Source organism: Coturnix japonica, chromosome 4 (genome assembly GCF_001577835.2).
Source record: "Coturnix japonica isolate 7356 chromosome 4, Coturnix japonica 2.1, whole genome shotgun sequence".
Taxonomy (NCBI): domain Eukaryota; kingdom Metazoa; phylum Chordata; class Aves; order Galliformes; family Phasianidae; genus Coturnix; species Coturnix japonica.
In genome coordinates, this window is record NC_029519.1 from 1,897,031 (window position 1) to 1,922,006 (window position 24,976).

The window sequence follows — 24,976 nt, forward strand, 5'->3', positions numbered from 1 at the left end:
CAGTGGAGGATCATGGAGGGGACGAGAAAATGCCATGCTCACACTCACAGTGGCAGGGCTGGAAACCAACTTCTCCCTTCTGTCTTTGGAAGGGAACAAAACCTACCCTTAAAAGCTTGTTTTAAGTTGTCCTTCTGAATGTCTCAGGCACCTGCACATGGCTGGCAGCTCACAGGTCTGGTCACCACTGCTTGGAGCTGGCTGCCAGCAGCACTGCTGGTGACACAGGGCCATTTCCCCTCTTTGCAGACACTGTTGCCTGAGCCACCAAGAGAGGTGCCACATCTGAGCCTCCCGCAGACCGCTGCAGCCCCTGGAGCACCAAGCGCTGCGCATCCACACCAACTTGTGAGTGGGCGAGACCTGGGGGGAAAGGGACAAGGAAAACCAATGCCACAACAAGGGGATGTGTGGGGTACCCTTTGGGCAACCAGTCTGTAGGTGGGAGCCTGGAAACTGGGGTATCAGTGAGGATGGCGAGGGTGGTACATTGCCTGGTAGGGAGGAGCGCTGCTTTTGTCCCTGGGGCCAATGCAGCATCTCAGCCCCAGTCAGGACAGGCCGGCCCCACACAGCCAGCTGGGATCTGCTCAATGGGTTTTCACTGAATCACAGAATGGCTTGGGCTGGAAGGGCCCTCAAGGATCAAGTTCCAACCCCCCTGCCACAGGCAGGGCCGCCAACCTCCCCATTTAAAACCAGACCAGGCTGCCAAGGGCCCCATCCATCCTGGTCTTGAACACCCCCAGGGATGGGGCGTCCACAGTCTCTCTGGGCAGCTGTTCCAGCACCTCACTACTCTCTCTGTGAAGAATTTCCCCCTGATATCCAATCTGAACCTTCCCTCCTTCAGCTTAAAACCATTCCCCCTCGTCCTATCACCATCTACCCTTGTGAAAAGTTTATTCCCCTCCTGTTCATAATCTCTTTTTAAATACTGGCAGGGTTTTGCTGGCAGCCTTGTGGTAGCAGCTCCCCTGCCTCCTGATAGTGTTTCAGAAAGATTTTGCTTTGATCCTCTTCTCAGCAAGGTGCTTCTGTATGTCTGAGGCTGAGGAGAACAAAAGCTCTTAAACAGCCAAAAATCCTAAGGAGAATGGGAGGAGAAGATGTTGGGAGCCCCCAGATTAAAGCAATTTAAGTATATAGGAAAACAAGGTCTGCTTCAGTGTGGAAACCCCACACGGTGATGAGGCACTTTGATGCCTATGGGAGGCACTCAGGCAGGTGGCACAGGATGCCAGCTTGTCCCTACGCATCTCCATCTCACACACGTGTTCTTTGCCCTTGCAGGGTCCATCTGCCCCGCGGTGCCACCAGCCAGCACCTGCCCTTGGGGCACAGCTGCCTGGTGAAGGCTCTGGGACTGGTGCACGTGGGGTCACATCCCTGCCACGCTCGCATGTACCTTGGGGACACCACGGCAGCGGCCAGACACGCGCAGGTGGGTGCAGGCCTGATGTGTAGGCATGGGGAGGGGGTCATCCCTGCTGGCTCATCCTGCTGGAAAATCCCCCCAGGTTTTGGCACATAGTAAGTGCGGCAGCTCCAGAAGCAGATGTTGAACCTCAGGGCTTTAGTTGCTGGAAATTGCTTTTCACACCCACTTGAATTGACAGTCCCCCTCTCCTCCCCCCAGCATCTCACAGCTGTGAGTTCCAGGCTGGGTGGCAAAGCCCTTCCTTTTGCATGTTATAAACCTTATTGTGCTGATGCCCTCACATTCCTGAGCAGCGCTGGCTCCCTGCCTGGGCTCAGCCTGGCTTTACAGCCTCCTTTCTTTCCCCCCTTTCTGCATCTCCTCTCCTAGCCTTTCACATAGAGGGAGAAAATGCTGTCTGTGAGCATCTGCCTTTGCAAGGTGCCATGGAGGCTGCTCTCCTCATTGTCAGTAATGCTTCTGTATATTTTCAAAGGACTTCACAGGGCTTCATGTTGGTGCAGCCTCTCCCTGTGCAGAAGTTGTTTTTTCTATTGACCTGTGCCTTTCCGGAGGTTGGGTGCAGCCATCTCTGTTGGCTGTATTTTGTGTTAATTGCCACTGTTTCTCTGGGAATGGCTCCTCTCCCCATTTCCCTTCTGCACCCAGGCAGCTGCAGGCAAAACCTCCATTCTGGGGGGCGTGTGAGGAGTCTGAACCCATCTCCTTTCCCCCTCTGCCACCCTCAGTGCTGTCTCAACTCCTGCAGCTCCTACATGGCAGAGCTCCTCCTGCCCTCTGCCTCTTGCCCAGATGCCAGTACCATTTACAAAGCTGCAGGCTGAGCAGCAGATAGCTACGTCTGTTGCTTCCTTACTTACAGCCACATTTGGCAGGGCCACACGTAGGGTCCTTGTATGACTCAGATGTGAAGCCTGGGTCACTGCTGTCCCCGTCCAGTCCCTTTAGCTGTCCCTGTCCAGCCCTGCCTGTCCCACTGCTGGTCCCCGGCTGCAGGAGTTCTGTGGGCTCCCCCTGGTTTGGAGACCAGGGCTGGAGCTGCCATATGCTCCCCGTAAAACAGCTCTTGGCCCATTCCATGGCATTTCCTGCCTCTTCCACACACGCTCAGGATCCCACATGCCTCACAAGCCGTTCACCAACTGCAGCCCAGCAGATGGAGGAGCCAGGCAGAGCTGTGCAGCAGGAGGGACGGGAATCCAAAGGCTCTGTTTGTTCTCGGGTGTTTGTGGCAGCACAGGAAGGGGGAGGAGAGCTGGCATCCAGGCCTGGAGCTCCGTCTGTGCAGCGTACACCCACCCAGCCACTAGTGAGGGGCTTGGAACCTCTCCCTCCCACCTTTTTCTTGCTGCCCTACCCAGCTATGTGCCATGATGCTTCTGCCCCCTCCAGCTGGGACAAGAGGGATCTGCCAGCAGAGCACAGCAGGCATGGGAGGGGGAACTGCTCCCCTGCTCTGCGCATTGGGCTGGAGCCAGCCAAACACTTCAGCATTTGTTTAATTTAACCTTCCACAAGAATACTTGAACCAAATTGGTGTGAACATCTATCTGAGTGCTCCCAGCCTGTTTTAAGAGCTCTGTTGGTTGTTTTTCCTCAGTAGTGGTGAGTAGGAACTGTTCCTGGAGCTGCAGGGTGTGTTTTCCACATGGCATGCAGTTTTCATCCTGTGGGCATGCGATGCAAGTGCAGATGCAGAGATTTGCTCCTGCTTTGGACCAGGCACTGCTTTGTTCTGGTGCCTTGTCCTGCTGGTAAGCACTAAAAGCAGAGGCAGAAAGTCCTTGGAGGGAGCAGAGATTTATAGTAGTAGGAAATGAGAAATGCACACATCGCCTCTGTCTGTATCTGTGGGGAAAATAAGCGGTGCTGGCAGGTATGTTGGCAGCCAAAGGCAACCACTGTGGTGTAGGGCAAGTGCTGTGCCCTCAGCCCAGCATGGGAAGGGTGCTTAGTGCTGGGGTCCTGGACAGGCATGTTGTGCCCACTGGCAGGCATGCTGCTGCTCTGCCTGGGTGGGTAAGTCGTGCTCACAAGGGCACCGGTCCTCTTTTATTTAATTTCCTGGTAATGCTTCTGCGGCATCAAAGTCTTATCAGGAGAGGAGCAGCTTAAGAGCTTGGGAAAGGAGTTTTATTGTCAGTATCAGAGCTTTATTCCCCTCTGTCCTCGAGCACTGAATGGCAGACCCGGTTACGGCTGGAATGAGACGCGCTTTTCTCTTTTTGTCCTTTTAAGCTGCAGAGATTTCCCTGCTCACCTTTTTCTGATGGTAATTCGGTGGCTGTTCCTCTGGGAGCTGCAGGCACCACTGGGCTGGTGTGGGCACTGCGCCCATGGGGTGATGCAGAGTGCCCACTTTGCAGCCAGACAGCGATCGATCTGGGGACCCAGCAGCTTTAGCAGCACAGCTGTGGCTGCAGGACCTGCCTATGACTTTGCACAGCCCTGCCTCAGTTTCCAGTTGTGCTGAGCATCCCAGTGTTTCCAGCCCACTGTTGTATCATCGTCCTCAGGCCCTCGTGCTTCTGGGGGTCATTAGGGTGAGGCTGGGTGCTGCTGGGGGAGGTTTGTGGCAGCACAGGGAGGGCTTTGCTCAGCCCAGCAGCTCGGCGGCTCAGCTGTCTCCTGCAGCCTGCTCCCTCCCTGCAAACAGCAGGCGCCCTCCCTGGTTCTGCCAGGCGTGCGGGAGCTGCGGCGTTAGGTTCAGCCGTCTTTTCAGTAGCAGACAATGGCTTTGGATAACGTCCATTTAAGAAAATTGGCGGAATTGTGCGATTCACACAATTATTGGTTGTTGTTTTGTTGTGTTTTTTTTGGTTTTTTTTTTTTTTTCCTCTTTTGAAATGCTCGTGGGGAACGGCAGAGCAGTTAACGAGGCAGCGAAGAGCCCGCAGCAGGGGAGCTGGGATGCTGCATCCCATTGGGACCTCCCGCAGGGGCTCCGTGTCCTCTCTGCAATTCCTACCCCAGGATGGAGCCTTGGCTGCTCCCTCAAAGCCTCTCGGGGTGCTCGGCCACCCGCGTGTGCCCTGGTGCTCCTCTGTGCCCCCTAGTACCACACTCAGCACTGGCGGCAGGAGGGGGCTGTCAGAAATGCAGACAGATTGGATTAGACGGGTGATGCGTCAAACCCTAAACTGATAAGAGATGGAACAATTGACGTGTTGCCAAAAAGGACTGGGAAGGATCTTTTTTTAAGCAGGCTAAATAGTCTGGACAGGAGCGAGCAGCAAGCAGCACAGACGCGGCAGCATGCTTATCTCTTTGGTTTTCTGCCCCATGCCAGCTCTGCTCCCTGCTCGCTGCTGGAGGAGGGCTGGTGATGGAGACCTGGTTCTGTGAGAAACCAGGGCTGAACCTGCCCTAATCCTGATGTATTAGGATTAGATTCCACCTGAACAAATGGTTGCAAGGGTCTGTATGAGGGCATCTGAGATTAGGGACAGAAAGAGTTGCTGGGATGAGATACCGGGATGGGGCAGGTTGATGTAATTGGCCTTCAGGGTGCCACCCACCGAGCTGCCATTGGTAGGATCCTCTGGGTGGTGAGGGGCTCGGGGTGAGGAGGGACAGCAGGTGTGTGTTACATCCTGCCCCCTCCCCTGTGCTCTGCAGCCATGTGATGCCGGAGGAGTGCGGCGATGATATGGAATGTGGGCAGCTGCCTTCGGACACGCTCCGACAGGTGACAGTCCAGCGCCATCCCCGCTACGGATTCGGCTTCGTGGCTGGCAGTGAGAGGCCCGTGGTGGTGCGCTCGGTGGCAGCAGGTAGGGTGTGTGGGAAGTGCCCCCTTCCCATGCTCCTGCCCCCTCTTGTGGGTCTGTAGAGTCTCTTCATGGCCATGTACGGGGGTAAACACTCTGCAGGTGGTTGGGACCTCCCCCTTTCCGGCTAGCAATAGCCCACCCCTGGCCAGACCAGTGCTGACCTTCTCTCCCGGCAGGTGGCCCCTCTGAGGACAAACTGCTGCCAGGAGACCAGATTTTGGCCATCAATGATGAGGATGTGAGCGAAGCCCCCAGAGAGAGGTTCATCGAGCTCGTCAGGTGAGGGCAGCACCTTGTCCATCGTCCTCCCCGGGAGGGCTGAGCGCTCGCCATGGCCGAATGTTGAGCAAAGCCATCCTCCTTCACTTCTCCTTTCTGTCACAGGAAGGCCAAAGACTTCATCATCCTCACGGTCCTGCACACCCACCAGGTGAGAATGGGCAGTGGGGGCCCCATGAGCCCATTAGGGGAGCAGGGACCATTTACACCCATTTACCATGTCACTCTCTTTCCAGTCCCCCAAATCTGCTTTCATCAGTGCAGCCAAGAAAGCAAAGCTGAGGTCCAACCCAGCAAAGGTCCGCTTTTCAGAGCAGGTGACGGTCGGCGAGACAGACCCAGTAAGTGCTGCCTGCTGTTCTCCCCCTCCTCTGTGATGAAGCCCCAGAGGCTACCCCAGAAAGCTGCTCCCATTTGAGGTCCCCTGGGCACCCATTGGTGGCACTGGGCAGTGCCAACACCTACCCAAGGAAGGGTTGTGTCTCCAAGCCCAGGGCAAAAGGCTTTGAAGGAGCTCCCTTGAGGGGTGAGCTGGCCAGAGCATTTCTGCCTGTGCTTGTGCAGGGGTGAGGGCTGGAAAAGAGGGTGGGGAAGGGGGGGGTTGGCCCTGAGCTCCCCCAGCACTCCCTCCTGCCGGGCAGCTCTGGCATCCGCTGGGACGTGCCTGGCCAACATAGCACTGGGTATCTGCTGCTGCTGGCAGCAGGCAGGTGACTCCATCAGGCAGTGCTGAATCACTCGAGCTCTGTGCTGCTAAACACTCCACAGAGACAATGGGCTTTCAAGGGAAATGCGCCTCTGAGCATGGAAACTCAGGGAAGCAGAGAATGGCGTCATTGCTTCATCACTGACAGTCGTTCCCTCTGCCTCCTACCGCTCCCCTGCCTCCAGGACATGTTGAAGAAGGAAGCTCTCCTCCTCATTCCCAATGTGCTGAAGGTTTTCCTGGAGAACGGGCAGATCAAGTCCTTCACGTTCGATGGCCGAACCACCGTGAAGGTGGGTCCCCCCTGCCTTCCCCCAGCACCACATCAATGCCTCCCTTCTCCAATTTTCTCCATTTTTCTCAGCCTTTTGCTTCCTTGCACAAGCATGATGGTGGCACTCAGCTGCCTGCGGGCTGCCACCATGCAACAGCCATCCTGGGGCAATGCATACTGCAGCCCCCTGCAAGGAGGGAGCTGCAGCTTCTCACCCAAGCACATCTGTGTTATTTGCAGGACGTGATGGTGACGTTGCAAGACCGCCTGTCCCTGAGGCACATCGAGCACTTTGCCCTGGTCCTAGAGTACTCGAGCCCAGAGCAGAGCCACCGCTTCCTGCTGCTCCAGGACAAGCAGCCCCTGGCCCATGTAAGTCCTTGGGAGCTGGAGGATGTCGGGTGGTTCAGCCTACAGTGTTGCTCCTCTCCCAAAGGATGGAGCTCAGGGCTTGTGCCGTGGGCTCACTGCCCAATCTGCTCTAGGTTGTGCAGAGGACACACTACCACGGCATGAGGTGCCTCTTCCGTGTCAGCTTCTTCCCCAAAGACCCGGTGGAATTGCTGCGCAGGGATCCGGCAGCCTTCGAGTACCTCTACATCCAGGTAAGGACAGGGATGCCCTCACGGTGCTTCCCCTCAACACACTGAACATGCTCCTTCCCCATGAGTGGAGGGTGGCAGGTGCCCCATCCCCATGGATCTCTGAGGACACTTCTCCTCACCACAGAGCCGCAACGATGTGATCAGAGAGCGCTTTGGCATGGACCCCAAGCCGGAGATGCTGCTGGGGCTGGCTGCCCTCCACATCTACATCACCGTGGCGGCCACGCGGCCCAGCCAGAAGGTCTCCCTCAAGAACGTGGAGTGAGTCCCACTCTCCGCAGCACGCAGGGCCCACACACTCTGCCTTGCCAGGGCTGGGGGAGATGCGTGCCAGGAGCATCTCCATGGGAACCCGGGCTGATTTCCCAGTTGGCATCAGATGCAAGGAGAAGCCACTGTGGCTGCGCAGCCCCAGCCTTGCAGCCGTGGCTCAGCCCTGCCACAACTGCCCAGTGGCCTTTAGTCCATACAGAGCACCTTGGGTGCAAATGGAGGGAGATGGCATGTGGGGGGACCCCATCCTTGTCCCTTCAGTGCATTGGGGTGCCCCAGCTGAGCAGCCCTGAGTCTCTATCCCTTCATCTTCCCACAGGAAGGAGTGGGGTCTGGAGCCCTTCCTGCCTCCCTCCCTGCTGCAGCTTGTCAAGGAAAAGAGCCTCCGCAAATCGCTCTCCCAGCAGCTCAAAGCCCACCAGAACCAGCCTGGTGGCACCAAGGTGAGCCCTTGTTGCTGGTGGGGGGATGATGTGGCCATGGAGCTGGTGGTGATGGCTGGTGTGATGTGTTTGGCCAGGTCTCCACTGCCCAGGCAAAGCTGCAGTACCTGAGGATCCTGAACGAGCTGCCCACCTTCGCCGGGGTCCTCTTCAGCACCGTGGGACTGGTACGGTAGCTTGGGCTGGGAGGTGCTGGCACCTCAGTGCAGCTGCAGTAGTGCCATACTCACATCCCTCCAGTTCCCCATCCACACCATCTGGCTGGGACGCTCTTCGCGGCACTCTGGCACTGGGCAGGCTGGTTTCTCACTGGGATGAGAGTGACCCTTGGCAAAGGCCACCCATCCCCTGCTTGTCCAAGCAGGGAATATCTCATCCAGCCTCACCACCCCCTTGAGCCCAGCCCCGCTGCTGCCTGGTGGCTCTTCAGACTGTCACCTCACTCCTTCATCTCCATCAGAGGCATCCCCACCCCTCACCCAAGCCACCTCACTTTCTCCATGGCAGGAGGAAAGCCACCAAGCCAAACAGGAGAACAGAGGACCTGCATAGGCTCCTCGCTGCCTGCCTCACCTCTCCATCTCCATCTCTCGCTCCACCTCCCATCCAGGGGACTCCATGTAAGTGCCATCTCTGCCATCCTCCCCTCCCACCCCCACCCAAAGGCTCAGCTGCTCCCTGGTTTCCCTGACTTTGCTTCCCCAGCTTTGATTTCTTTCAGCCTTTGATGGGATGTTTATTCCATTGTGCCTCAGAGCTCCTAAGAAATAAGGACACACCGTATCACGTTGGTTAACAACCACACTGTATCTCGTTGGTTGAGTGGCTGGAGCCATGCCTCCAACCCTGCTTGAGGGCAGAGCATTGGAAAAGCTGCCACTGGTGGAGGTGCCTAGGTTTTTCTGGCTGTACCTCTGAGCCTGTTGAGTGAACCAGGCTGGGAGCTGAACCATGTATTCAGCCACATGAACTGCAACCTGAGCCGTAAAAAGAATATTCCCTTATTCTCTTCTGCGCCAGCCTGCCCTGCTCCTCCTCACCTCCAGGTCCCTATAGAGCATCCTTGCTGAGCAGAGCAGAACAAGAAAGATCTCTATTTCCGACCAAGCCTTCAGTCTTTCTTCTCCTCTAAATGCATTCAGTCCCTTGCTCCCTCCTCTGCTCCCCTCCCTCGGTGGCGGTGTCAGATCAGGCAGATTTGTAACATGCTCTTACTTTGCTGTAGTGACACCAGTAGGCCTGAATATTTCACACGGACAGTCGGTGCAGTGCTTGAATCTGAAATGGCCCTGGCACTATGTGTGCTGCTGCCAGCTCTGCAGAGAGGCTCAGGGAGGGGTCCTGGTGCTGCTGCTCCCTCAGGGCCAGCTCTGCCCCGAGCCCTGGCCCAGGGATGCGTTTATTCACATCTGTCTGTCTGTCTGTCTCACTTTCCATGCACCCAGGACGAGAAGCAGCCAGCCACCACGCTGCTGGTGGGCCCCCGGCACGGCATCAGCCACGTCATCGACCTGAAGACCAACCTCACCACCGTGCTGTCAGAGTTCAGCAAGGTCAGCAAGATCCAGCTGTTCCGGGAGAACCAGGGGGTGGCCCGGGTAGAGACCAGCATCCTGGATGCCAAGGTGGGCAATGGGGCATCATGGGGAACAGCTGTGGTGGATAAGGGCCGGGAACATCAATGAGGGTTGGTTGCTGCTGTTTGGGGATTTCTGGGGTCTCAAAGAGCCCTTTCCTATTGCAGAGATAAAAAGGGTTCCTGGCCCTGCCTTTGCCACGGGGGCAAGAACTGAGGGGACATGGGTCTGTGCCTGCAGGAGGAGCAGCCTTTCTCCATGTCCCCTCCTTCCACCTCATACTTGAGAGATGGCAGCTCTCCCATGCACTTTCCCATGGGCACGTACACACGATGCTTTATCTCCCTGAGAAAGCACAGCAGACTGCCCCCAGCCTCCAACCCCCCCCGCCTGTGTCTGCAGGGCAGAGCATGCTGTGGGTGAGGCTCAGCAGCACCCACCAGGGCACGGCCTGCTGCTCTCTGTCTTCATTTCAGCACTGTGCAAAGGGCTGGGTTTTAAAGCCAGAATGTCTGCTCCGAAATGAAGCATAAGCTAATCCTACTGGGGACAGAGATGGATGAGGCGGGCTAAGAAAAGTTGGCAAAAAGATCATTACCTTGAAGCACTAATGTGCTTACTGCAATTACTCTATTGTACAGAACGTGTCGCTGGCTAAAACATGGGGCTGCAAATAAATCTGTTTCCTCCACCATCCACAGGCTGTCAGAGGGCTGTGCTGTGAGTCAGGGCCCCACAGCCAGGGTCTGTACTGCATCCACCACAGCTGCTTACTGGGTTTTGGCATTGTGCTGCTGATCCTATGGGTTAAAAAAGGGGCCTGGACAAGGAGCAGCCCGCAGCCACTGCCAGCCAAATGCCCTCATCCACATCCCCAGCCCAGAACCGCTGCCCAGGAATGAGCTGGAGAAGATTTCCAGGCAACAAGTGAGCTCGAGATCACAAACCATTTGTGTTTACTTCAGGAGCAAATGTGTTTGTCTTATAAATAATGCACTGGGTAGTAATAGCTTTGCTTTGGAGCTTTTCCATCCTGGGCTTTAGTCGGTGCTTCAGACAGTCTGTTATGGATGCAAAGACCAACAGTGTCTCTGCTCTGCTCCCTGTCTCTGCTCGCAGCTGCAGTGGTGGCAAAGGAGTGGCAAAGGGGAACTGGATGCTGGCAGGAGCAGAGGTGCAGGTGGAAAGCCCCAGGGTCTGTGCTGCAGGGCCCAGGAAGTGTTGTTGTGCAGACTTGCTGGGTTTGAGCCTTGGTTCCAGCACTTGTAGATTTGCTGGGGACAGGGTGGTGGCACTGGGGGCCTCCTGTGATCTGTATGCACTTAATGCTTGGCTTGGTGGGCTGGGTATTGCATTTCTTGGGATGCTAAGTCCTCTCCATGGGAAAGGCAGGGACATGCGGTTCCCCACGCTTCTCCCAGCCCTTCTGTGATGGGGCACAGGGACAGCTGGGGGCATCAGAGCCATCTCCCCACATCCAGTCCCTGGCTGCTGGACGCAGCCCTGCCCACACAGCTCCAGCCAGTGCAGGATTGATACCGGTGAGGACAAACCCCTCAAGAACAGAGCTGGAGCTGCGTGGTGTCTGGCTGCTGGCCCACGCCGTTTAATTATGGGCACGTTGGGTAATTGGCTTCACATCTCCCAGCAGGACCAACCACCAGTTTAGCCAGGATCAAGGCTCAGCAGAGGAAAACAAAGGAAAAATTAATTCAGAAGTGTCCCCCAGCTGCTGCCGTGCCTGGAATCTGGCTATTGATTTCAGCATCCCAGGGGCACCAGGCGTGCTTCCAGGCTGCGATAGAGACAAAAGATCACCGCGCATGTCCAGCTGTAGCCTGCCTGGCTTCCCACACAGCAGGGCTGCTCCTGCCCTCCTGCACAGCCCCACTCTGCCCTCCAAAAAAGGGGAGTGCTGGGGCTGGTGGGGGTGGCTGGGCATTTGCTGGTGTGAAATCCAAGGGGAACCCCATTGCTCTCTGCAAACAGCAAGTGGAGCCATCAGATTTCATCCACGCAAAGAGCGAAGCTTTAGAGTGATGCCAGACCTAAAGGCTCTGCTTCCCAAAGCTAAATTAATCTGATTAGTTCTCATTTTGTTAAAGCATTCCGGAAAGCCGCGAGGCTGAGATCTCCTTAGTCTCAGTGCTGGGGTGGGGAGCTGTGAACGCGAAGCTTTCTGCACGTGGAGCCCTTTGGGCACCATTGAATGGTGAGCACTCAGCAACCCACAGCAGCCTGAGTTGGGGGGGCTGGGAGCTGCAGGCAGGGGATGGCTGCACACAGGCTGCAAAGCCAAACTTGAGTTGTTTGGTAAAAGGAAGAAGAGCAAACAGACCAACCTCAGGCACTGGGGGAAGCAATTACAAAAGAGGTGCTCAGGGCAGCACTGAGCCACTCGTGTGATGCACATGCAGCTGTATTGATCATCAAATGAGAAATAATGGTGCTAATCACAGCAAGCCCCGTATCGATAGAGCTGAGTTAATAACGTGTAAGGGGAGAGGGGAGGGAAGGGAAGGTCATGTGCAAGTGAGAAATTGACTGCTGTCTCGTTAGGCCCCAGTGCTGTGTTATTAAACACAAAACTGGCACAACACCGGGGTAAGCAGGGAACATCAATTATGTAAATTCACATCCCAACTTTCTCCTGTGCTGCTTGGGCGGCAAGCAGCATAAGACCCAATGTGTGGATAAAAGGGGGAGATGAGCAGGAAACACACATCAGCTTAAGGGTTATTATAGGATGTGGAGATCGGCTCGTAAATGAATTGGAACGTCAGGGCTGTGATGGTCCTCCAGCACAAACCTGGCCATAAAATTCCACCTGAGCATTCTTCTACAAAACCTTCACCTTTGTCTGAACCAGAGGGTACCCTTCAGGACACTGCAAGCTGATTTAAAGGCAGTGCGTAATAGGAGAAGTGCCATATCCTTAACAAGCTAATGCAGAACTTGTCCCTGCTATCCAGGATAAATTTGTTTTGTTTTACTTTGTGGAGAGATTGGTTGCCAAGCAGGAAACTCAGAGCAAAAAACACCCTTTGCTCATTAAGACTGGATAATCCAGAATGTGAGTGTGAGTGAAAGATCAGAACGTGAATAATTGCAGGCTGCTGTTACGGATGGAGAGGTAGAAGAAGCTTTCTTTTTAAATCACATTCCTTTTCGTGGCCTGTTATTGGACTGGGGTGAGCCATTCCTTGTGTGTCCCACTGTGCATCTGCTCCTTGGTGTTCTGAATCGCGGATGCTCACAGCGCAGTGTGGAACCACCTTCATCCCAAGGGCTCAGTAGGATGGGGCAGGGTCCCAGCACCCAGCCTGCCCTGTGGGAACATCCCAAGGGGTGGCACAGGAGCCCCAGCAAAGCCCCAGGTGCAGGACGTCAGCCTCTTCTGCTCTCAGCTCTGTTTGCTTCAATCTCATTTCTCACACTGCTGCATAACAGAGGGGGAAAAATGTCTCCTCATTCAACAGATGGCTTGAAAACAACTGAGGAGGCTTAGCCCTGGGTAGGAAGCACTTTTTTTAAGGAAGGTTTCATATGGCGGAACTGGAACACATGGTTACCTTTCATCACTTATGTCAAGCCCAAAGCTGGGCTCAGAGCTGGCATCCCCCTCCCCACCGCTGGATGCTGCCTCCTCCCTTCTGCCTCACTCCCCTCCCTCTGACTTGTGTCACATCAGGTTTGCTCTCTGTGATGGCACAGCTCAGCACCGTGTCGATTTGTTTCTCATCCTCACTTCACACAGCAGCTGTGTAGGGACTCCTTTCCTCCTGCCCCATGGGGATGTGCTGTGGGGCTGGCAGCCTCGTGCCCGGCTGCACAGCATTGTGGCATTGCATCTGTTTTGGTTTTTTACTCTCTTGAAAGCAAAGACCTTTTTTGGCGTGCAAATCAGTGCTCTCCTAAAACAGACACCATCTGCTCCTAGGCACAAATTGAATTTTCTGAAGGGTTACATTTAAGTAAAGATCCACAGGCTCAAAGCAGAGGCCGGGGGGGGGGGGGGGGGCCTGAAATGGAGTTTTGCCCCTTCTGCAGCTCAGTGGATGCAGATGTGTTGGTGTATGGGAGAGCAGTGTGGTGCCTGCAATGAACCTGGGGTTCTGGCACCTGGAGACTGCACAGAACCCCCAGGGCCTGGGGGGTTAATGCTGGTGCTTGCGGGTGGGCTCAGAGCATTGGCACACAGTATATCAGGGTCCTGCCATGGAGCCTGCAGGGAGCACACAGCAGCTCTTTCATCTGCTGCACAGCACTGTGGGGAGGTGCCAGAGATTCATGGTGGGGGTTGGAGATTCATGATCCTTCTAACCCGGGCCATTCTGTGGTTCTGTGATCAGAGCACAGGTGTGCACTTTGCTGTCCCCTCCTGGCTCCCCATGACACCGGTGAGAGCCCTCCATTCTCACTCCCTGCCTCTCTTGCCTTCCAGCCGCTGGTGCTGCTGATGGAGTGGCCCGAAGCCACCAACTTCGCCTGCCTGATCGCAGGTTACTGCCGTCTCCTGGTGGACTCCAAGAAGATGATATTCTCCAGGCCGCCCAGCCAGCCCCCACCACCTCAGATTATCAAGGCAGGTACGGTTCAGCCTCTGCTTTCCATGCGAGCCCCTTCCCTGCCACCTCCTCCACCCCTCCCTGTGGGCAGGGAAGAGATGGGCTCCTCCAGCATCTCTGCTCATGTGAGTGTCACTCTGGTGGCTCCTAGAGCAGACCCAGGTGACCCAGTTGTGCTGCTGAATTCATACAGCAGGAAGTGGTCTCAGCCTGCTGCAGGGACACAGACAGGTCGTGTGTCCCACCAGGCACTGATGCTCTGTTCTTTGAGGACAGATCTCAGCTGTCAGCCACCCGCAGTTATTGTCAAGAAGGATTTGAAATGGGAGGCAGCCAGGAGTTACACGCTGTTACTCCATTTGGTGTAAGGAAACATAAAAGATGGCCTCGGTGGCTGGAAGTGCTCCCCACTGCCATCTGTGGGGAGACAGGAGGTGCCCTCCCTCTTTGAATGCCAAGAGCTGCAGTCTGTCCAGGATGTTTCCTGGAGGTGGATATAGCCAAGGGAGGTGCTGAGAACTAGCAGGGTCCCTGGGGAACGGAGCCAGTGCCCTGAGGTGTGAGGAGGGCACCTGGATGCAGAGTGGGCACCAGAGGAGGACACACCAGGAGGAACCACGAAGGCACCTCCAGCAACCCCAGCACATCCAGGGACAGACCTGGCGCTGATGTCGGTGTGAGTATGTGAGCATGGCTTCCTTCCTTGCCTTCAACCTGCGCCTCTTGTTAAGAGCTGCCACCGTGCTCTCTGCTCTGTGTGTCCTACATAAACCCCTTTGGTAGGAGTGAAGGGTGCTTCCAAATGAACCTGCTGTCATCAGAGCGCTCCCTCCCCAGGTTATATCATCTGGGGGTGGTCCTCAGCAGGCTGTGGGGCTTGGGGAACACAGTGGGAAGTGGAGAGCATCGCAGAAGCCCAAAGGCTGCCACAGTCACAGCTTGCCCGGGGGATGTCTCAGAACATTCAGGAGGTGCTTTTCCACTTTCCAGTGACGGTGATAACAGCCAGTGTCTGCCCTCAGTGACATTTTGCCTGGTGATACAGAGCACAACCTGAGCCAGGAGATACAGCAGGTCCTGCCCTTTTCTTGACAGCAGTGTGGCACTGTGTGGGGGCTGGAGGAACATGAAAGGGAGTGTCAGCATGGTAGGACAAGGATGGAGCCAAGGGGTCCCTGCTCTTCGTGCTGGCCCCCTCTCCCTATACACTCAGTACGCTAAGGCCAGGCACTCAGGCATCGTTTTGGAGAGGTGAACTAGTTAGCATTGAGAAAATCAAGTCTGCTGGCAGTCCTGGTCCTGGTCTGGCTGCAGACTGAGCTCCTAGGAGCATGGACTGCTTGTCATTAGCACATCTCTGCAGGAATGGTGAGAAAGTCCCACTGGGATAAATCAGGTTTGTCCAGGCTTTGATTTCCCAGGCTGCAGGCAGGCTTTGCCAGAATCTGAAGCTCCACATCAAGCCCTGCTCTGTGCTCTTGCCTTGGAGCAGAGCACATCCATCTTCCCAAAGGAACATTAAACCCTCCTGCTGAACTGCAGTCCTGCGTAGAAATGCGCGCTGGCTCTGGACGCTGTCACTTAAATCCCACTCTCAGCATTTCCCTGTAGAGCCATGCAGACCCCTGCCATCCCCACTGCGGCAATTCACCCTCCTGCCCCTTCCTTCCCCCGCTATCCCAGCTCTTTACCAGGACTTTCTCTCCCACAGAAAGCAGCTGGATTACAGATTTTACACGTTCTGGCTTTGCTTGGGAGTGGGCAGCCAGCAAAAGCTCCATCCAGCTGGGAGAGGCTGGTGCTGGTGAGCTCTGGCACACTGCAGGTCTGCATGGGTGCTCCTTTCTTCTCTGCCTTGATCCATGTAACCTGCTGCTAACAGTGCCCACCAGCAGCAGCATTGCATTCTATCACCCAGCTGCTTTCCTTGAGCACCAGCACAGCCATAAACGAGAGTGAGATTGTTTTGATTCAAATCCTAGCATTGCAGGTGATGAACAGTGTAATACAAATGTGTGTTTGGGGAGACAAATGGTCCAATTTGTTGAGATAATGAATTTAATTAGGATTTATTTGATTTAATTCACACTTGCTAAGATGGAGCCTGCTCCCCCTTGGCAGCTTCTCTCAGCACAGCTGCACAATTCAGCTCTGCACACAGAGGCCCCTTGGGGGGGTTGCACCTCTGGCCAGCTGGGGCGGTGTTTCAGCTGCATAGAGAGGAGTGATAGGAGCCCATTACAGCCAAATGCTCAATAGGGAGCAGAGGAATACCACATCACATTTAGCAGCCTGCTGCTGAGCTCGCTGCAGAAATGGATGAGTGTGAGAGCTCAGCGAGGCCGATGTGATGCAGAAATAGGGAGGGTAGTTCCTTGTTGCCATCTTTTTCCTGAAGCATCAGGGTGAGGCCGAAGGTCCTCATTCATGCATGTAGATGTACTGTTCCCATTGCCCTCTGAGTCCCAGTGGTGGCTAGAAGAAGCAGCTCCAGGCTGGGGTGCTGGCTGTGCTTGGCAGCCCTGCTCCTGCCTCCCTGCAAAGGAGCTTGCTCTCTCTTGCTTTGGTACAGCACAGAAAGAAGCTGTTTGCTCATCTGGCCAGCCTGGACTGAGCCCAGCTGTGAGCTGAGAGCAGGCTGATGCACTTGGGGAACAGATCTGTCAGGAAAGGTTAAAGGAATTCACTGTGGCTTGTCTAAGGCAGAGCCGTGTGGGGAGGTGGGGAGGGAGGAACACAAAGATCTTGCAGCGTCTGAAGGAGGTTCAAAAAAGGGCAGCGATGGGCTGTGCTGCAGGTCTGTGATGTCACCGATCGATTCCCTGCGGAAAGAAAACAGGAAAAAGCAGCTTTAGGGTTTGAGACTTTCCCATCTGAAACGGCATAATATGTAACTCCATGAAATGGCCGTGATCTAGCCTTGTGGTTGCAGCAGAGCCCCAGGAAGCAGCACATTCTTTCGGCGTGCCCTGGGCTTTTTCTGGCTGAGGCTCAGCTGCTCCTGCATCCATCAAGCTGCACCAGCCTTGGCCAGACTTGTGTAAAAGCCATTCTAAAACACACCCAACAGCTCTGTGTTCATAACCCACACTTGGTGGGGAGGCCAGTGCCTCCATCACTGCCATGTTTATGGAGGACAGAGGGCAGAGAGCACATGGAACCCACTGGGCGGGCAGCAGCTCTCCTGTCTTCATCTCCCCTCTGCCTTCTGCTACTCCTGACGCTCTGCTGTGGTTTGGCTTTAGATTACATGGACGCACACCACCTCCCCCGGCCCGCGGCGGCGGGGCATGCTGGAAAGAAGGAGGGTGGGTTCGTGGGGGGCCATACCGGCAGCCCCCCACCCGGCAGGCCTCGGGCAGCCCGCGCCTCGGACCCGGAGCTCGTCAGCTTTTGCTACCTGCACATGCGAGAGCAGAGGAAGGAGAGAGAGAGCAGGACGGATATCAATGAAAACCTGATCTTCTTCGAGGAAACACGTCCCAGGACCAAATCTGACCCCACATCCAAGAGCTCTGGACAAGGCTACGACGGGGCAGCCAACGAGCGTGACCCCGACGGCCTGCAGCACGAGCGGCACGCCAGCCGTGCCCGGGCACACACCATCGACACGCACCCGCGGGGCGACGCTGCCCACTTCTACTGCGAGTCCTGCAAGGCCAAGCTCCGGAGCCGGCTGGCCTCGCGCAAAGCTGGAGGCACCCACGACAACATGGTGGACCTGATGTCGCTCCCCCCTCCTGGTAGCGATGAAGAAGAGGATGAGGCCACGGCTCTGCTCCCCGCCATCGCTGCCCCGCCGCCCGGCTTCCGGGACAACAGCTCGGATGAGGACGACCCCAAACGCCGGGCGGCCGCACAGAGCCAGGAGCAGGGCCGGCACCTCTGCAGCATCCTGTACGACGAGATCCCCGTCACGCTGATAGACAGCGTGCAGACAAGGACGGTGCGGGACCATGCCCAGGAGCTGGACGATGCCCTGGTGTCCACCCTGCAGGCGCTGGAAGCCCTGGCCGCTTCTGAGGATTGCCCGCATCCCCCACCGCAGCAGACAGCAGGTAGTGGAGCAGCCGTGCCTTTCTTTTTCCCTTTTAACTTTTATTTCCTACAGCACGTCCTTCCTTTCATCCTTCCCTTTGTTCTTCTCCCATTCATCCCTTGTCCTTTGCCTGCTGGCACCCAGCTCCTGCAGGGTGAGCCCTGCCCAGGACATGCTGCAGTCTCTGGGGCCGGGCAGCCCTGCAGCCCCGCAGCACAGCTCTCCCCTCCCTCTGCTGCCCACTCACTGTGGCACAGCAGCTGCTGCCAGGTTTCCCTTCCTGCTCCACAGACCTCCCTGCAGCCCTGCTCTCGCTCGCACTGAAACCCTTCCCAAGACCTCTTCCTGGGCCAGGAGCTGAATGGAGCTAGCAAGCCAGCTCCGTGCTGACAAGTGATCTCTTAAATGAATTAACTCTTACTTGGGGGAAGTGACTAAATGTTCTCCCATGGGATCCTGCTTCTTGCTGCACCAGGGCCTTCCTGCCGCAATGGGTTCCTCTCTCCTCCCCACAGTGGTGTGTCACAGGCACTGTTGTGGGACTTTCTTTGTGTCCCTCCCCAGGTCTCATCGTTCTGGCCGCCATCACACCCGAGTCATCCTTGGATTCTGGCCATGAGACCAACTCCTCAGAGCTCACCGATGTCTCAGAGATGGTCTCTGCTATGAAGCAGCACCAGAACGCAGCCTACTTTCTCGCTCAACACATCAACAAAGAGAACCTCCTGGCCAGAAAGGACTTGCCTTTCCGAATTCAGAGCTGTGCTGCCCAGGCTGTCCTCACCTCGCCGTACACCCTCACCCGCCAGGAGACGAGCCCCTCAGTGAAGCCAGCTTTCTCTCACCCAGCCCCTAGCCTTACCACCTGCAAGAGCAAACAGGAGCAGCAGAACGTTGGGCAGAGTTACACTGTGGCTGCCCAGCCAGTGCTCACCTCCCAGCATAGCGAGCAGAACAGAGGGGCTGCAGTGCCAGGCTCTGAATGTAAAGGTGCAGGCCACACAAAAGCTGCCTTTGAGGGACCTCTGCATACCACAGCTGCACCGAGCAGAGAGCAGTCACAGGTTCTACAAGAGAAGATGCCCAAAGAGGTTCTGCCAAGCCCCAAACTCCTCCTGGATCAGAAAAGTGCTGTAACTCCAGCCATCATTTCAGCTGCTCTGCAGCAAGTGGCAGACACTAAAGGCTCAGCCCCTCAAGTGGGAGCAGCATCCAAAGAAGAGAAGACCATGAACGGGACCGGTGGCTGTGTATCAGCCAGCAACAAGCCTTTGAAACTCAAAGGAGGTCAGCTAACTGCAGAGCCATTGTGCCACTGTCAGCAACTCCCTCAGCAGCAGTATAGCGAAGCTTCTCCGAGTCCTGTAGAAGCTCATAGCAGTAAGGCTGAAGCTTTGCATCCCACCTCAGGAGGTGAAGAAACAATGCCTGGTAAGACTTTTGCCTCTAAAAGCTTCCAGCAAAAGGTGAGTAGAGATGCCCCAGGAAAAGCAGTGAGTGGAGAACCCGGCCAGAAGGCAGGGGGGGAAGCCGTCAATCTCATCTTTCAAAAACACATGGCTCCTTCAAACCAAGGAGACAAAACACAACAGGAAAGTTCAGCCAAAAGCTTAAAAGCTGAGAGCAGCAATCTGCACTCTGCATCACCTGCTGGCATTTTCAGGAGCACCAGTGAGGATTCCAAGGGCCCCATTCAGCTGGTGCCCAGGTCTGAGAGCCTGCAGATCAGCACCGTGCCTTCCAAAAAAGTAGACAAGATCCTGGAGGCCACCCAGGTGGATGTTGATGTCCCAGCTAAACCCAAAGCTCCAAAAGCTCCCTTCAGGTTGAGGAACCTGTTCTCTGCTACGTTTCCTACCCGGATGAAGAAGGAGACGGACGAGCGGCAGGCCCAGCTGCAGAAAGTGAAACAGTATGAACTGGAGTTCCTGGAAGAGCTGCTCAAGCCAAAGAGCAAAGGTGACCTCCCGCCACAGGAGTACCTGCACCCTCCTGCCCCGGGGCGCTGCAGCTGCCAGCTAAGGAGCAGCCCTGTGCAAAAAGTCCCGGGGATGTCCAGGGAGCAAAGGCGCAGCTGTGACTGCAAGCGGATCTGCAGGGGGGTGAGACCACCCCCCAGCCAGCTGGTGATGCCAGAACTGGAGAGGCATGGCAGGGATAAGGTCATCGATGTCCAGCAGCAGGCAGAAGCGATTAGGTTGACAAGCATAAGCAGCCCTTCCAAAGGCAAGCGGATACGATCGACAAGCTTAGAGTCCAGGGACTACCGGTCAGATCCAGAAAACGACGTGTCATGTTTGACAACATGTGCTTCCCGAGGGGAATGCATGGGTGCTCCGCAGTACAAGAAGCTCTTGCGTCGCTACAGTGTCAGTGAGTTAGATAAGGCTGACAGAACATCCCTATCCTCTGACATCTACCAGAACATCTACCCGGCCAGGCAGAAGGGCCCTCAGAAGGAGTGTGAGCCCAGCATCCTTTGTCCTGTTCTGAAGAGCAAAATCCAGGAAGCCGCTGGGGCGACTGATCCATCCTATGTCCAAATATCACAGGAGAAAAAGAACCAGAAAAGTTCGGCGGTGTTCTCTGTCCAGGAGGAGCTGTATCCAAGTCCTGCGGAGCTACGGGATGAAGATGTGGAGGATGAGAAGTGCTGCTCCATCCGGTACTGCTTCTACTACAGGAAATGCGACGTTGCGGATGATGGGAGTGAGAAGGATGAGCTGTCCTATTCCATTCCCATGCAGATACTGCCGGGAATGAAGCTGGACAACCAGATGGTCCCGGTGATGAGCAGGACGCTTCAGGTCCTCGACGCAACAGCCTGCAGCAGTCCCAACGACAGTCAAACCCAGGAAATAGATTTAAGGACCTCCACTTTCGAGGGAAGCTTGGCAAAGATCAACATCCTTCGAGGCCACACCTACAGCTTGCCCAATGGGTTTCTGCAAGTGCAGCTGGACACCAACGAGCTCCTGACAATCCTGCGGCAGTGCGTGGCGAGCCCTGACATCCGGGACTGCAAGCTCTACATCTCCCAACTGGCTGAGTACAAGCAAGAGCTGGCCCTCAAGTTCAAGGAGTTCCGGGCGTCCTGCCGCCGCGTGGCAGCTGTTGATAAAAGCCCTACCCACATGTTGTCCGCCATCACGAGTAGCTTCCAGGTGCTAAGCAGCCTCATTGAGACGTTTGTGAGGTTGGTGTACATCGTGCGCTCAGAGTCCCAGCGCCAAGAGCTGCTGACCAAGGTGGAGGAAGTGGTGAGGAATTACACCTTCCTCCTGCGGGCAGCGGAGGAATCCACGGCCAGAACGCTGAGCCACCAGCAGACAGTGGAGCAGCTCGCCCGCCAGTCCGCCACGGTTGCCACCGTGATGAGCACGCTCACGCGCTCCCTAAAGACACTGATTAATAAGTAAGCCAGCTGCTAAAGCCAACAGGCCAACGTGTGTCGGACTGTGTGTCAGTGGTTCTCGTATCGCCTAGGTCTGGTGAGGATGTCTGTCTGTCCGTCTGCAGGGAAAGCTCACACCTGCTGAGGTCTGCAGCAAAAAAGACGCTGTTTCTTGACGGAAGGGATGGCAACGTTGGTGGTGTTTAGAAGGGGAAATCCATGCCTTGTTGCAGGCCATGCAGACGGCTTGTCAGGGGTCTCAAGCAGCTGTACGGCTTGTTGTCTGGCACTTGGGAGGCACAGTCATCCCATTGCCACGCTCATTGGGTTTTGAGTGGTTCTGGGCCTCCCTCACGCCAAGAGCTGGCACCGTCCCCCTCTGTCACAGTGCGTGGTGACCAGCAGTGAGCAGGGACTGAGCTGACGCCGCCCGGCTTCACCTGGGCAGTGGTCCGGTTGGAGCCAAACCAGTGTCTTGCCACGTAAGCAGCTCTTCTGCCTCTGGAGTCTTCCTGGCCCACAGATGCAATGTAATTAGCAGCAGAAGGCATCTCTGAGATGCAACTCTCCAATGCTGCACTAGGGCTTGGGAAATGTTAGCATGGGGAGGATGCCACGTTCTTAGGACAGGGTTAGGTCCCCCCTGCAGGCTCTACTCCTACAGCTTAGGCACCAATGCCCCAGTCCTGCACACGGGCACTGCCTGAGTAAGGCAGCAGCTCAGTGCTATGTGAGCAGGGAGTCGTTCCCCATCCTCTGCTGGATGGCCATGTTCATGCTAGAAAGCCTGCAGAGGCCCAGATCACTCTGTGACCAGTGCAGGCCAGCAGCTGGGCTAGCAGCTGAGAGGAGACCTCTTCCATGCCATTGTCCAGAGCAGGTCTGTGCCTTGGAGGCTCAGCCCAGCCCCTCTCCTGACGCTTCCTTTCACAGTGCCCATGGGAGAGGAGCCCAGGTCGGGTTGGTCTGAGGCACGGCTTCCTCCAGAGCCAGGCAGTGCTGCTCCTGCCCTCCTCGCCAGGGGCTGGGAGCCTTCTTCTGTCTTCACTGGACTGACTGCCATGAGGAGCGTTACTTAGTACCACGTAATGGTTATTTATTCAGAATTGGGTTGGTTTTTTTTTTGTTTGTTTGTTTGATTGATTTTTCTTTATTTTTTACTTCTGGATGAATAGTAAAAACGTCTCCTAATCGCTTTCCTTCACACCCCGAGGGCTGCCCTCCTCCTCCTCCTCCCAGTCTAGCTTCTAGACCTGATCAATCAGACCGCCTTAACTGGTGCTCCAGTGCACTCACCCTCCCTCCAAAACACAGCAGCCAAGAGGAGAAAATGCAAGGTTAAGCATCGCATAGAGCTCACTGTGCACCCAACACACCTCATGCACAAGGGGTTGGGGCTCCCTGTGCCCCCTGCACCCATCTCAGGCTGAAGGGGAGATCACAGCAGGAGGGGGAAAGGCTGCCAAAGCCCACAAGCTTGCCCCGTGGCTGGCTGAGCACATGGTCAGGGATCTCCATAGGATCTATCATCTCCCATCCCTGTTTATTATGATTATTTTTTAATAAATATGCACATTTGAGATCTCTCGTTCTTCCATATGACTTATGGAAGTGCACAGTGTGCTTTTTAACGTGCGCATCCTCTACTGAGTGCAATAACATCCCCCAGCCCGCGGCTGTGCCGGGCTTCGGCCATTGCTATCAGGGAGGCAGAGGGGATCCTCCTGCCTCCTGCTTTACAGAACCATGTAGCAAACAAACAGTGGAAGAACCAATTCGGATTGCAGTCTATGTTGGGCAGAGCCTGTAGTGATGCTGAAGGCCAACAGGGAGCTGTGATTTTCTTTTCCCCCTGAATTATCTATTACAAAGCTCCACGTTTCCTCGAGCTCCCCGTGACACCGACGCCATTCCTCCACCAATCCCTCAGTCTCATACAGAGGGGAAAAATAAAAAGTTTTTTTATGGTCTGTAAATAGTATATATATATTAAAAATATATATATAAATTATATATATATATATATACACAAATTTATGTCTTGTTTTACAAACAAGAAAGATTAAATATATTCATCTTATCCAAACGAGCACGTGGGGTCTTTGCTTTGTGTTTTTGAAGTAGGGCTGTTTTGTGCAGAGCACTGTTCACAAGCAAACAGCCGTCCTTTTGTTGCTATAGAAATGCACGTATGGACGGTGCTGGGCTAGGAAAGGAGGGCACAGAGCAGCAGGTTTGATGCCAAAGCTGTGCAAACAGTCTCCTAGCTACAGGTGAGGTTGCACTGGGGACGTGGTTGGCCTGGCATGACACCAGCAGGAAGGTGCTGATGGTGCCCCCTGCAAACCCTACAGCCTGCAGGGACCATACAGGTCTGATGTGGATCGGGCACACACAGGCTGAGGAACTGGGCCGCTTTCTGTACGGGGGCTGAATGTGTTGTCTAAAGTGTAGACAGCAGCAGCCTTGGTGCACACACACTTCTCTATTCCCCCGGGGGCTGGTTATTTTAATCCACATCACACCATTCCCCATGCTGACATAACAAACGGTGCTTGACACTGACTGGGACGGCTATTTATAAAGCTGGGGATGGATCGAAACCTTAGGAAAGCCAAGAGGTTTTTTAACACCACAGAGAGCCCGAGAACGTCACTGACAGCCAGCACTTCTACCAGCAGCTCTGCAGCCGGTGCTGAGCTCTCAGTACCATCTAGTGGGCAATCAGCATGGCAGTGGAAAGCAATGGTTGCTTACATACTGCTGTTGTCTGTGACCAGGCAGGACTTTCCATGAGCTTCTAATTCCAAGTCTGCACTGCTTCTTATCATAGAATGGACTGGGTTGAAAAGGCCCACAGTGCTCATCCAGTTCCAACTCTCTGCTATGTGCAGGGTCACCAAGCAGCAGCCCAGGCTGCCCAGAGCCACATCCAGCCTGGAACACTGTTTCCTATGGTTTAGTCCTTTTCCTGACAACAGAACGTGGGTTCAGTGTTGCTGTGTGTAGCTGTGTGGTATGGGTGACCTCCATTCCTAAACACAACCCGCCTGGAACCAATGGGATATCTATGATCAAGCGATTTACCTCCTTCAAAGGAAAGAACAGAGTGTTGTAATAGAGTCAGTAAGGATCCGGAAACAAGACAGCTCTCATTTGATCCTCAAGGGTTTGATAGTAGCAGGGGATTTATCTGAAAATAATCCCTGTGGAAAAGAAAGATGATAGAGGCAGAGAAGCAGCAGAAAAGGAGCAGCCAGCAGAAATGCATCCAGAGCATATGATAAGGTTTTCTGAGTTGTTAAGTGGGAGCTTTGGAAAGCAGACTGACATCCGAATGCCCTAAGAGTGGAGGTGAGCCATAGCTCATAGCAGTGAATGTGTTGGATGTGGTGAATTCCAGCACCAAAGGGCAGACTTGTGCTGCTCCTACCCAGTGTCATTCATTAACTGGATGGCCCACAAGGCAGAGAGAAGGAAAACAAAACTCGCAGCCAAACGCTTTGAGCATGGAAATGGGTCCTGGGGGAAGTGGTGGTGATTGAGCAGCAATTGTATGCAGGAATGTGCCAAGAGAGGGAAAAGGGCTGCTTGTATTGATTGG

At 55.1% G+C, this 24,976-nt stretch overlaps 1 protein-coding gene across 3 annotated transcripts; it reads left to right on the plus strand.

The window, feature by feature from the left end:
* Nucleotides 1-1,331: 1,331 nt before the first annotated feature.
* On the plus strand, nucleotides 1,332-23,464 carry FRMPD3 (FERM and PDZ domain containing 3). 3 transcript variants are annotated; one of them, XM_015860106.2, is made up of 15 exons: nucleotides 1,332-1,444; nucleotides 5,060-5,214; nucleotides 5,391-5,493; nucleotides 5,599-5,644; nucleotides 5,730-5,834; nucleotides 6,385-6,492; nucleotides 6,714-6,845; nucleotides 6,959-7,078; nucleotides 7,203-7,339; nucleotides 7,671-7,794; nucleotides 7,872-7,961; nucleotides 9,240-9,419; nucleotides 13,816-13,960; nucleotides 17,185-17,997; nucleotides 18,543-23,464. In XM_015860106.2, the coding sequence occupies exons 2-15, from the start codon at nucleotides 5,067-5,069 to the stop codon at nucleotides 21,395-21,397; spliced, it is 5,106 nt and encodes a 1,701-aa protein (XP_015715592.1). In that variant the 5' UTR covers nucleotides 1,332-1,444; nucleotides 5,060-5,066; the 3' UTR covers nucleotides 21,398-23,464. The 3 variants fall into 3 exon arrangements, with proteins under 3 accessions (XP_015715592.1, XP_032300135.1, XP_015715593.1); XM_032444244.1 differs by lacking the exons at nucleotides 1,332-1,444; nucleotides 5,060-5,214; nucleotides 5,391-5,493 and adding an exon at nucleotides 8,302-8,414 and having other exon boundaries at nucleotides 5,539-5,644; XM_015860107.2 differs by lacking the exons at nucleotides 1,332-1,444; nucleotides 5,060-5,214; nucleotides 5,391-5,493; ... (6 more) ...; nucleotides 7,671-7,794; nucleotides 7,872-7,961 and adding an exon at nucleotides 7,967-8,414.
* Nucleotides 23,465-24,976: the final 1,512 nt, after the last annotated feature.

Excerpts from the sequence above, each read along its gene's own strand:
- FRMPD3 (XM_015860106.2), top strand. The coding sequence starts at position 5,067 with ATGCCGGAGGAGTGCGGCGATGATATGGAATGTGGGCAGCTGCCTTCG. Across the intron at positions 13,961-17,184 it reads ACCTCAGATTATCAAGGCAG|ATTACATGGACGCACACCAC; the intron begins GTACGGTTCAGC and ends GTTTGGCTTTAG. Across the intron at positions 17,998-18,542 it reads CCCACCGCAGCAGACAGCAG|GTCTCATCGTTCTGGCCGCC; the intron begins GTAGTGGAGCAG and ends GTCCCTCCCCAG.